This window comes from Camponotus floridanus, unplaced genomic scaffold (assembly GCF_003227725.1).
Source record: "Camponotus floridanus strain SB8 unplaced genomic scaffold, Cflo_v7.5 scaffold17, whole genome shotgun sequence".
NCBI classification, from domain to species: domain Eukaryota; kingdom Metazoa; phylum Arthropoda; class Insecta; order Hymenoptera; family Formicidae; genus Camponotus; species Camponotus floridanus.
The window spans coordinates 1,876,143-1,889,388 of record NW_020229292.1 but is presented as its reverse complement, the minus strand read 5'-3'; the positions used below and the strand labels follow the sequence as shown (position 1 = coordinate 1,889,388).

The 13,246-nt window shown below is 28.8% G+C and overlaps 1 protein-coding gene across 7 annotated transcripts in view; it reads right to left on the bottom strand.

Annotated features, from left to right (window-relative positions):
* Positions 1 to 651: 651 nt before the first annotated feature.
* Positions 652 to 13,246, bottom strand: part of LOC105251015 (protein NDRG3) — a 32,155-nt gene continuing 19,560 nt past the window's right edge. For 5 of the 7 annotated variants that reach the window (XM_011257496.3, XM_011257499.3, XM_011257493.3 and 2 more), the window contains 7 exons: positions 10,651 to 10,850; positions 10,335 to 10,455; positions 8,456 to 8,744; positions 6,043 to 6,312; positions 5,636 to 5,720; positions 3,216 to 3,260; positions 652 to 2,193 (listed from right to left, as the gene is read on the bottom strand). In XM_011257496.3, the coding sequence (XP_011255798.1) occupies positions 2,048 to 2,193; positions 3,216 to 3,260; positions 5,636 to 5,720; positions 6,043 to 6,312; positions 8,456 to 8,744; positions 10,335 to 10,455; positions 10,651 to 10,850 (1,156 nt within the window). In that variant the 3' untranslated portion in view covers positions 652 to 2,047. Of the gene's footprint in view, positions 2,194 to 3,137; positions 3,261 to 5,635; positions 5,721 to 6,042; positions 6,313 to 8,455; positions 8,745 to 10,334; positions 10,456 to 10,650; positions 10,851 to 13,246 lie in introns of all 7 variants that reach the window. The other 2 variants (XR_889168.3, XM_011257495.3) reach the window with 2 other exon arrangements.

The following is a 13,246-nucleotide window of genomic DNA, read 5'->3' as shown; positions in this document are numbered from 1 at the left end:
AAAGAAAGATATGACGATATCGATTATCGCATCGCAAACAGGATGTTTTGAGAAAAGACGCGCGAAAAATGAAGAATTTTGGGGGATGCGCTAGAATCATATATATAGAAAATTAAAAACGATCAAATTTTCCAAAGTACATCTTATAGCAGGCACGTCTTATTATATCACGCTACAGGCTCAAGCAAGCTTGATAAAAATACCGAGCTTGACGCTTCCTTAATTCTTCTTATAACTAATTACGTATTCCCCTCTCTTTTTACACCATTTTTAAACATATGCATTTGTACATATGCGTCTTTCTCATTCGAGCAGTCTCTTCTTTAATTAATTAAAGAAATAATACAAACTTGCCTAAACGTAAGTAAATTAATAATATCTTATATCCGGTTTGAGAAAATAGGAGTTATAAATTATCGAATATATATTTTCTATTAATATCCATGATAGAAACACTGAATCTTAAATATATATATATATATATATATATATATATATATATATATATATAACATAGCTGTTATATTTTGAAGAGATTGTTAAAAATCGACTTTTTAATTTAGACTTTATCGATTTCTCTATATTAAACTCAGAACATATAAGCAATTTCATCGAGAATATCTGACCCGTCTGGTAATACCAATCCCATAATCGATTCTGAACGCACATTTTATTATCCATTTGATCTTTCTTATTTCAAAGTCTCAAATAATCATAATTTAACTTATCTGTATAAAATAGTGAAAAAAAATATCGCAATTATAAATGCTCAGGATTGGTTGATTCTTTATCATCGTGTTGCGTAAAAGCGTATATAAGCTGCTTAGGTAGTTTTCTCAAAATGTAAGAAAAACTTAGTTTTATGTTACTTTTACATATTATCAGCAAATAAGACTATTTTTCGCTTTAGCTTTTGATGGAGTATTTGTGTTTTTATTGAGAGTATTTGTATTTTTATTTATTTAATCCGCAATATATTGCGAGTATTCCTTAAATTATAAACTGCGCGGCAGGTATAGACGGAATTTATTTCGACGTTGTTTCATTAACAAGCTATCTTAACTCGTTAAAAGTTGCTCTTCATTTGCGCTTCATACGATTTTCTCTTGTAATAAACACGAAAAACGCGCATTTCTTTATGTCTTGCTGTCATACATATTCGATATCTTGTAACTTTATTTAATACGTTTTCGATATTTACTCAGAATTTCCGTAATGAATCGTTTTCTTCAAAATTAATATTTACATGGGAATTCTTTTCGCATCTTACGTTAAGAAAAATCTCATCTTCTTATGCTTCTAATAATCCTTTTGTCATTGTATTCAGTTACGTATTTAGTTTACGTTTATGGAAACTTGTAACGACTCCGTTTGTGTTAACGTATACTCATGTATATAGAAATATATCTCGAAATGTTAAACAATTTTTAAAATTTGCGCAAATATTAACACATTTATAGAGAAAAAGGAGATTTTTAAAAATATCTTCTCGTCATTTAAGTAAATGTTTAAACAAACAATTAATTGTGAATCCGTTAAAACAATTGCGAAATATAATTTTTGATGATAAAAAATAAACGATGTCAAAGTTGCTTCTCCGCACCGTTCTCTTATTAAATTTCTTAAAAATAAAATTCAACGTATCGCACCTAATCGTACAATAATACTATTGTTTTCTTATTTATCCTTAATAAATCGATACTGCTAACAACATTGCATAAGTATAATATTGACAAAACATCTGAATGTCTCTTAACTATAGTAAATCCCTTCGTTAAAGCTCTTAACTTATAATTAGTCAGAATTAAACATTTATTATGAAACGCGTATCTCGTCGATCTAAAGCAAATCGCGATTAAAATAATAAAATCGTGCCGACGTAAGCTCCGAAAAAAGGAAAACAGCGATTAGTGCCGCGAAGGATCGTTGCTCTGATCGTTGACGAAACCTTTCTAAATTGTTGATATCAATCGAGTTGCATCATCTTCCAATTATATTCATCTGCGTAAGGAAAATCATGATGATGATGAAATTCGCCGATTAACATTTAACAGACGACTGCCTCCGATATTGGATTCTCCGTGATGTGTATAGTCGCAGTAGGCCAGTCGATCTTCTTGCTGCAAACGTGATTCAATCCCTCTAACGAAGCCAGTCGGTAGTCGGCCATTTTTAACGGCGACAGAGGGGCCACTGTAAAAGAAAATAAGAGAAAGATAATATCCTCGACTTCTTACTGCTATCGTTAATTTCGCCTTGAAGAGGTTGTAACGCGCATGTAATTCCGTTCGTTCGCTTAAATTTTGCCACATAGAAAATCACCGAACGAAGGATATATAAATAAAAGGAAGCGTGCATGCAAAATAAAAAGGGGAGAACCAGATGTACTATTGGTAGACTGTTGTGTGCGCATAGCGAGACGTTGTGAATTAGCATGAACTGTTCACTATTCTATTGCCCAGGTGCGAGATTGCTTCGTTTTGCTTTTTAGTTGTTTTTTATAAAAAATTAAATTTACAAAAAAAAAATGCTCTAATATGAATGTGTGCTGTTGTAATTAATGACAGTTGGTCTCTTCGTTTTTTTTTTAATTTATGTAAAGTGAATACTTTAATTTGGATCACCTGTATCACAGAGTGTTGCGCAACAGGTAGGTCCCTGTTAATATTGTAAATCTTATAGTACGTTGCTACCGACTATCGAGGACTATAAAACAGAAGAACTCAGTCGATAAGACCGATTCAGTATAAATTATTATCGCTGGGCATTGAAAATATTCGTTGTGCATTTAAACCACTTTTCGTTCGAAAAATTTTTTAAATCATTTAAAAGACTTTTATGCGAAAGTGTTTACATAAAATAAAATAAATACAGAAAATCGTATAAATGCGAAATAAAATAACACTTATATATCAATATGCACGCAAATGTTTGACAAGGCGGTTGTTATAAATTCCCCTCATTACCAACGTCGACAAGATCAGCGCAATGTTAGGAGAATTGTTAGAGTAGTCAGTTGAAATTATAGTCTTTCTCGCGCGCGGGCGCGGGAAAATCTCCAAGGTAGCCCAGGATGTGTATCATTTTCTCAGTTAGTATCTCTCATACCTTCCGAAAAAAGTTAAATTCCGACTTACTTAACATATAGACGTGGCCTAATTGACCAACTGCGCGCTCGACTCTCCTTGCGGCCTTCAATTCCTAATTACAATTACCTTCGGGTGTTGTCGGCTTCACGGGCTTCCGCGGGGATCTCACCACTAAAACGTATAAAGAAAATGATTTTCCTTTAATAATGATGAACGTTTGCAACATTGTTACATAGCGCACTGAATTGCTACTTTTTTAAAGCGTTTCTCGTGCGCAACATTAATAGACCAATTGTTTTTTCTTTTAATTACGAGTGGAGTATAGCAAAGAATAATAGTGCAACAATTTTACTTAAAATATTGCTGCAAAACTATGTTTTTAAATATGCAATAATTATGCTAATTTAAAATGTTTGTCTCTTGACTCAGATTTATATATTAATACCGAATAAAATTGATAATTATAACTTTCGCGATTTGCAAATAATGCAGCTAATATATTAATTAATTTTCTTACTTTAATCAATTTTTGCAAGCATTAAACAGCCTAACTTTTATATTTTTATTATCCTGTAAATTATCTCTAATTTTATATAATTTTTTTATTAAAAATATTTCCTAAAATAAATCTGAGTCGTTTTTAGTTAATCAAACGAGAAATATTTGTTATTGTAACAATGCGACATATTATTCTATATTGCATTAAAAATTTTAGCATTTGAAATTGTCTAAAAAAAATAAAAAAAAAAAGAAATAACGAATAAGCCGAAACTAATCACACTACTGTTCAGCTGAGAGAAATTGTTGTAATATATACATACCACTCGATCGATCCGAGACGCGTGGGAAATAAAGGCGCAAGTCGATGAACATGTATAATACTTTTTCTTTCTTATTTTGCCTTATTTCTTTTTTCTAACAGTTTAAGAGTATGTTAGCGAAATTCATAGACGAATTTAGTGCAACCTTTTTTTTATTTTTTATTTATCAAGTCGAGCCAGTGGCTTTTCAACGAATAGAGGTACATGTTCGAACACGTATTTGAACCTCGGTGTAATCAGGTAGCTTCTACTATTCGTTTTTTTTTAGCACAGAGATAAAGCAGTTTATTTATAAGTTTACAGATTAGCATTTTGACAAATGAGAACACACATTTATTGAGACCCTGTTTTACACCACAATTCAATTACGTAAATATAACGCCACTTGTACAACATGGAAATTCTACTTATAATAGCGATGATTTTTGCAATAACAATAGTTAACAATGATGACGATGATAGAAACAACAGATTTATTCAACGCGACAACTTGAATGCCATTCATATAATTATTCGCTATATAAATTACTGTAACTTTGTACTGATTACAGTTAACGAAAATTAAAAGCAAAGATATGATATAGAATTAATTGCACAAAATTGTACAACCAGATCTTAAAATACATATTTTATCTGTATCGAGTTGTGAGAAAGCATAGTGTTCTGTGATGTCTATAGTGTTCTTGTGATTAAAAAGCTAAACAAAATGACAGACCTGATTTAATTGATGGAAAGAATTTTCAACCATTTATTTAAGTATTAAATTACGCGTAAATTTACGATTTTAATATTTATATAAATATACAAGCGCAATATATATTGTGTACGTATTCTATAATAGAAATGTACACTCTATAATTTAACACATGTGTGCAATATAATTATAAAAAAACTTTGAAATCTTAAAATTCTAAAACGTTAACTTGTAACAACAACTATTTTATAAACTCTCGATTTAATATGTTTACTCAGAACAAAAAACATTCATTTAGCTATTATGCATAAATTAATTTTTTAAATATTTTTAAAGCTTAAATTATTCAATTAAGCAATTTAATTAAAATAAAACCAGATTATAATTTACAATATATGATTAATCAAGGAAGAAAACATCTCTGGCGTTTAGATTATTCATACAGTTATTGAAAGAAAGTTTAGTTGGCCCAAGAATACCTATCTAAAGAATATTTTAATATATAAAGTATTTGCAATAGGCCAATTTCTTTTCATGGATAGTGATAGAATGCAGCAGTCGATAAGAGTGAAGTTAATGTTCGAATTGATCGCACAATCAAAATTTCTCACTTTTCCATTTCGACATTTAATCGTGCGAAAAATGACGTGACCACTTGCAAAGTCTTGGAAGTTTACCCTTTTTTTCGAGCATAATTATTTACAGTCATTTGTGAACAAATTGGCCGCGGTTTTTTTTTTGTTTTTTCCATATTACGTCTACATCATCACAATTACGAAAAAATATACTTTCTATAGTCATTTCTACCGAAACATCTTGCGTCACTTACTGACACAAATACTTTAGCTGATTGGCAGTAATTACCGACGCGTTTCGCACTTCCGCTTGCAAGCGATCACGAGATATTTTCTTATGAAACTCGACGACGCGTGCGCGAACTGTTTATATCAAGAAAGATCAATGAAAATTGTCGATTGCTAGTTTGGTGATTAATCTCGAAAATGTAGTTTCGCGCGAAAACGCTCACTTACCATATCCTTCGCCCTGAAGAAACAGTCGGAATGCCTCGCTGACTTTACCCGGCTGTTCTTCCAGTACCATACCGCAATCCGATATCTAAAAGACAGGATATAATCCATCACTTGTTATTCGCAGGGAAGATTAAAGATTAATCTTGTGTGTTGCGCAAGCCTTTTTTGCTATTAAATCTTACAATTCATCATTATACGTTCGTAGTCCATTATACGACATCGTGAAATTCACTCAAATTTAATTAAAAGTCATCTATCAATCGTTAGACAGTAATTACACAATTGTTTGTGCTCCCCTCGTATACTAAATATTCACAAATTTTGTACCAAATTATTTAATCCATAAAATACACATATCTCCTCTCTCGTGCGTTTAATGAAACACTGTTACTAATGAAGAAGCTTACCTTCATCCAGGAGCTGTTTGTTGGATCCAAACGTCCATTTAACGTTACGGTGTCGTCGACGTGAGGGCTTAGAGCACCCGTGATGTTCATCACCGGTACACTAAGCGTCAATCCTTCCTTCTTGCGCGTTGGATCTAATTCCCTCGTTATATTCAGATCCGTACGACGAACATAACTGTCGATAAATAATGCGAGATTCGTTGGATTCACGCGACGCTCAAAGTAGCTCTTGTATACTTGAACCAAATCATGATTCCGCTCCTCGGTCCCCTGCAAAATTATACCGGTTTCAATATATACCATGTATTACAGATTATTTAATATGACTAAAAATTTGATTTTTATTATTATAATTTATTTATATTATTATAATTTATATTATAATTTATTTATGTATATTTATAGGTGACATAAAAAATATAAACTGGATTTATGAGATATCCTTAAATTTATATCTCTTGTTATTTTTCTAAAACATATTACAACTAAAAAAATAATTGATAAAGAGATAAATTTCCTTCAAAACTTCTTTGCTCTTAAGTAGCACAAACGAATTATTACGAATAATCATTTATTTAATTAATAAGAACATTTTTTTATACAATAAATACCAATTTATTTTTCAAAGAAGGCATTTCTCTTCGTATATTTTGATTTTATTGGCGTTTGAATTTTTTACCGAGCCTATATTTTGCATAGACGATTAATTGCTTGTACGTCGGGCAGTAAAAATTTGAGATATTTTTTTCTCGTTAAAAAATAAACCGCATCGATACAACACATGATGGTGCAAATTCGTCGATAATATGAAACCATCGTTACATTCGATTCACTAATGACATAAATGATAATTTTTTTATTTCATCAATTTTACGATTGCACGTGAAATCTATAATCGAAATTTTTACTTTCCATATTACATCTGCCGAGCGAATGATTTCAAAGGTCTCAATGGACCGATGAGCGCCTTATGCTCTCACAATCCGGTTTCTTCGCGAAGCAGAGTAGTATGGCAAAAAGAACCGACAAAACCTATCATTAGTATCGGATGGGAGGGAAAGCAATGGAACAAAATGGTAGGGCAAAGCCAGGAAGGAGCGCGACATCCAGCCAACTTTGTTCAAAAGTTTATATTTCCTTCGACTAATGTCAGCCAAGTTTCATAATTCAACTCGCTACAGATAATTCATTAATTTCCAAAACTTTAATATATTACATTGGAGGTCGTTTTTTACTTTTCTTGCAACAAAAAATACTTATCATGAAATAATTGACAAAATATGATCAATTATTATTTAAATTATATAAAAAATGTATTTCTTTTTTACAAATTAATTAATATTATCATCAAACTTGTAATATCAAAATTTGCATATTTCGTATCCATTCAATTATTATCTCTTTCTATACTTATTTATCTAAAAATTTAAACATAATTAAAAAACAATTTAATTTGTTGCATATGCAGAAAACATATTTCTTGTAAAAAAATCAATCTTTTTATTATTTTTATATTTGTTTCTTCAAAGGTTAGAGGTCGTGTTTGAACGTAGTAATTTTCTCAGGTTGTATAATAGCGACAGCAAAACTGTCAGTTTAATCTCTAGTTTCCATGGAGATCAAGCCTTTGGAAGCTTAAGCTTCGTCGTCGATAATTCATCTTGCGCTCGCGCTTGAACGCTAACTGGGTTGACATTATTTTGCGCCTCATAAGAGCCTGACGGTTTATTAGTTTCATAGAGTATAGTCTTGCCCAGAACACAATTAGTTTTCATAAAAGAAGTTGAAAGAGAAATTTATACGAAAATATTTATGTTAGAAAGATATTTATGTTATCTGCGTAAGCAAATACTAAAATTGGATTTATATATACATATATATATATATAAATCCAATTTTAGTATTTGCCTATGCAGATGACATAAATATTTAATACACAGCAAAATAAATATGAAAATTATCCAATTTTCTTAATTATATATATATATATATATATATATATATATGTAAATATTTAATGCACAGCAAAATAAATATGAAAATTAATCAATTTTTTAAATTATATATATATATATATATATATATATAATTTTAAAAATTGGATAATTTTCATATTTATTTTGCTGTGTATTAAATATTTACAAATATTACGATTATGAATTTAAATATAACTCATTATTGACACCATGTTGCTGTTTAAATTTTCTTGTAATAAACTAATTTGTTAAAAAAATTATTTGCTTTGATAGAAAAAATTAATATTAATTATATTAAATTATCTTAATATTATAAAATTCTAATTTTAATCAATCTTTTATGATGGTATTTTTATAGTTGGGGTACATTGATTATTACTATGTATAAATCATAATCCAGAATTGCAAATTTAAGCTTATAATATTAATATTCTTACCCTGCCGAAATGATGCCACATCAGATAATCGAGAACCCCTTGCGTCATGCCTTGCGATCTCAGATGGCGTACGTTCAATTTTTGATAACCCCATTCGATCCATCCTGCCTGCGTGGATACACAGTTTATCAGGCACAGTGCATTTACTTTCTCCGGATGGGCGAGTGCAAATCTTGCCAGAATATTGGCGCCGGCACCGACCCCGAAACCAATTACGGATTTTATGCCAAAATGGCCGAAAATGAAGAGCAGCTGTTCAGCCAGTTCTTCCATGGACGGATAAGTGTAACTGAAATATATATATAAAAAGTTTTGTTGTTCAGAAAGTATTCACAATGTTTCACTTTAAATTGGCGTCTAAATAAAATATAAATAACTAAATTGCAAATTAACTTCCGCAAACAGACATCATTAAAAATATTAAGTAAATTAGAATAATACAAATCTTCACGTCGTTTAAATATACTTCTCTTATTTTCGTTAAGAATTATAAATAAACCAAGAATTAAAATTTCTAAATGTATTAATGTTTCTGGAAATGTGCAGATAATGTCAAAATACATATTTTTATTATGATATTGCCTTTATAAAAATTACTGCAATCAACATAATATTATGATAAATTACTTTAATTGGAATTTCAAACAATAAATATTAAAATAAAATTTAATATATATTTTTTTTGCTATTAATCATGGAATGTATGGATTTTATATTATTGATAATCTGTTTTTATAAATCCAGTTGATAATGTAATTTCAGCCGTATTTGTAACAACAATTAAAAATGATTTAATAATATAATATATTATTAATCAGTAATTTTCGTAAGACAAATAAATATTATACAGATTAAAAAAAGTGATATCTGAATATATCGATATTTAAAGTTGATATCTTCAGAGAGATTTGGCACGCAAACACGAAATCAATTGACAAAACCTTCGCATGCAAATCTGCATTGCGGTTTAAATTATTCTATAACTCAATGTTTAATTAAATGTATGTTTTTTTGAAATATAAGCTTTAATTAGTTAAGATTAACATAATTGATTGTATTCAAAAAAGATAATTTTTCAATCTAATAATGTTAAATTATCGACGGTTTACTTTTTTGAATTTAATCCTATAAATTTCTAATTAAATAAATTGTATAATAATGTTATGATTAAATAATTATAATTTATTCCTTTGTATTTAAACTCTAAATATATTGTGTATTTTATATATTTGTTTGTATACAAATATAACAATATACAAAGGATTAAGCATCATGATTTGTAGAGTTCATTTACGTGTATCTCAATTTTATTGCTTATATCTTGGTTTTATCAAAAATATATATTAAAAGGAAGAATTACATAACAATTGATAAGTTTGAACTCGTATAAATGCACAGTTCGACGATAAAGCATTTATATGATGAAAAAATATGTAAAATAATAAAACTATTCCTTTTATCAAATTACAATTACATTTTTATCAAATTACAATTATATTTTTTGCGAATTAATAATAAACAAGCTGTCATGGATTCGACTGATTACGAGATTAGTTGAGATACTAATTAGGTCAATGATTCTTGTTAATTGAATTGACGTGTTGTGCGAGACATGCGCACATGTATCTCGAAGCTTAATTAGAGGCATATAATCTGCATGAAATCTCTTTAATAATTAACGTATTCTCTAACGTATTCTTTAATAAAGCAAAAAAGAATTGCTTTAATTGTTACTAGATGAAAAACTAAGAATCTTTTTGACTATTGATAGGAGCTAAGTGTATAAATATATTGTGAATTGTAAGAATTGTGCTTTGCTTTGAGAAATCAGCAAAATATATAATTTTTCTCGTGTCTATTATTTAAAAAATCAACTTACTCTTCGGGGAGTGTCGGCGCGCCTTCCTCTTGTCCGGGTGCGTTTACGTGATACACGCAAAAGTTTTCGAGTAAAACACGCATGTCGATGTAATTGAAGAATGCCTGGAAGCTCGAAATGTCTGAAAGAATAATTTTCGTATTAAAAACATATTAAATATTAATGTATTATGCACATACACTTTAAGAGAGTATCTTAATAATAATAATTAATTTAAATAAATTTATAACAAGAATTAAATTATTAATTATTATAACTAGAATTTAAATATTGCATAGTTACATTATTTTAAACATTTTAATTATAAATTGCTCACAGTTAAGGCCTAGATCGTGATAAGTGAGGATAGCTGGTTTCGCTCGATTTCCTTGCACTGCCACCAACAAACTTCCCTTATCGGTCTCCACCCTTTCTTCTCGTACAGAGCCATCATCTCTAGAGAGGTATCTCAATGGCGGAAATTGCAACTGAATGTTCTTCAGCTCAATGTCATCCATGCTATCGGAAGGCATCGTGCTGCGCATAAAAAGAAATAATTTAATTACTGGCGTCGTGACAAACAGATGAAAAACAATCCGATATTCTTGACATGAATGCCAATTGATGATGACTGCGGCAATCTCGAGGAAATTTAAATGCTGGTAAAGTTTTTTTTTTTACGTTACATAAACTTTTTTTCCATATTACATAAAGCTAAAACTATTTAAATTTAAATTACAAAATACCTCATCTTTTCCTTTATTTTCATGTTGAATATCCTTGTCTGTTGAAAAACTAAATAATTCAGGCTCTATATTTAATAGATAAAATTATATTAATACATAAAATGCATATCTTACTTACAAAAACACCAGTATTTTTAGGTTCTTCATTAAGCAGTTTTATATCAAACAATTCATATGTTTTTAAATAATATTTTCTAAGTAACGCATAACATTCTTTTTTTGTTACATTATGATCGCATAATATATTATAATTTAAATACAATTATAAATCAGCATGAAAGCATTGTTACTCGTGTCGAAAATGTATTTTTCTACCTACAGCTTTATTTACGAGAAGTTCATTAGTGCACAATGTGCAGTAACATAATTACTGTTATAAATAAGTGTAATAATTTTTCCACACTTATTTTAAAAACTTTACAAATATATGTAGATAATAGAAAATAATATTTTTAAAAAATAAATAGACATTTAAACTTTTCTCCTAAATAATAATTTCATCGAACTTTAATGCTCATTTTACATGTTTCGAAGCTAACGTCAGTTTTAACATTTAACGTGATTTAAAAGTGACGTGATATATAATGAATAATTTGTAGCATTTATTCAAATTATTTTTAAGATTATTATTCACATAATAGATTACAACACATGGAATTATTTATTGATGAAATGAGCTTTTACTATATTTCATTCCGAAAAAAGTAATACATACAAACAAATAAATAGAGATGAAATAGTGCTTTGTTGACTTCAGACTAAGTCTTCTTGACCATCGACCGCGTCTCCAATTTCTGATGAATAAGTGTTATAGAGGTTGACTTAAGACGATACGTTATTTGTTTTCGTGCCAATAATTGCGTTGCGTTGCAAGAAGAAGTGAAGTGTTTTGCGTGTTAACTTTCTTCTCCTGGCTAAGTAATAATTATTCTATACTTGAAAAAAATATTTTGGAATCCTTTTTTACTTTTAAAATATTTATTAATAAATATTTTTATATTTAAAATATTTTAATTACTTTTTAAATTATTTAAATTATATTTATTATATTTTAATTATTATATTTAATAATTATATTTAATGATTATTCTGTGATAAAATAATGTATAAAGTTATATAATTGTTACATATATTTTTGCGAAACACAATTTGTAATATTATTTATTTATTGAAAAAATTAAAGAAAAAATTGATTGTACAAAGTTTATGAATTTTGCACTTTGTCATGATCGTCTATTATAACTTGCCTTCTCGAGTGAGGCTGCAGTATTTTCGCAGAATATTATGCAAAATAGTTTTTTATATAATATGTAAAATGTCAATCAAGATATTAGTCGTGACTTTTTTATCGATTTGTGTGTTATATCCAGCAGTCAAAGTAAATGGTTGAATATGTTTCTCAAAATTGTTCTTACACATCAATCATTTTCACATTTTTTGATTAAATGCAGATACTTATTATGGCAATTAACTTTTCCGTGGAGTTAATTAAACTTCTGGTCCAGCAGTTCAGAAAATTACTAGAAGTGTATTTGCTCGGTTGGCAAAGCTAGTTAAAAAGTATCCTTCAAGATTTAAACGCTATTTGAAGCTATTTCACTATACGTGCAATTTATTCCTAAATTGGCAATAACTGTTATGATGAAGCTTTAAGTACAAGATTTATAACGTCTATCAGGTTATATAACAAGTTATTTTCGCGCTTGAATTTCCCAATAAATAAAAAAGATTACGATCGTTACACGTGCGATTAATTATTAAATTATTATGAAATATATGAAATAGGAAAATTTAGTCTGAGATACAATATATTTGATTAATTGCATCTTATTTTATAAATCAAAGACAACAATTTTATATATCATATAATGCATAATTTTAGTGCAACAATTCTATATAATATACTTTAATTATAATAATTCATATAGAATTTTTATTTTTATTATAATTTTTATTTTTATTATAATTTTAATGCATATTAATGATCAGAACAACTTAAATTACATCTAATGGTATGCAATAGTCAGAAATGTCAAGCAGTTACTAAATCTCCTAACTCATTAGTAGTTCTATATCAGTTTAAAGTACACGTGAGTAAGCGCATTTAGGATCAGTATAGGATAAGTAATATCCCCACGTTATTCTAAACGTATATAATAGCACTGATAACTTTAATCGTCCTCGGAG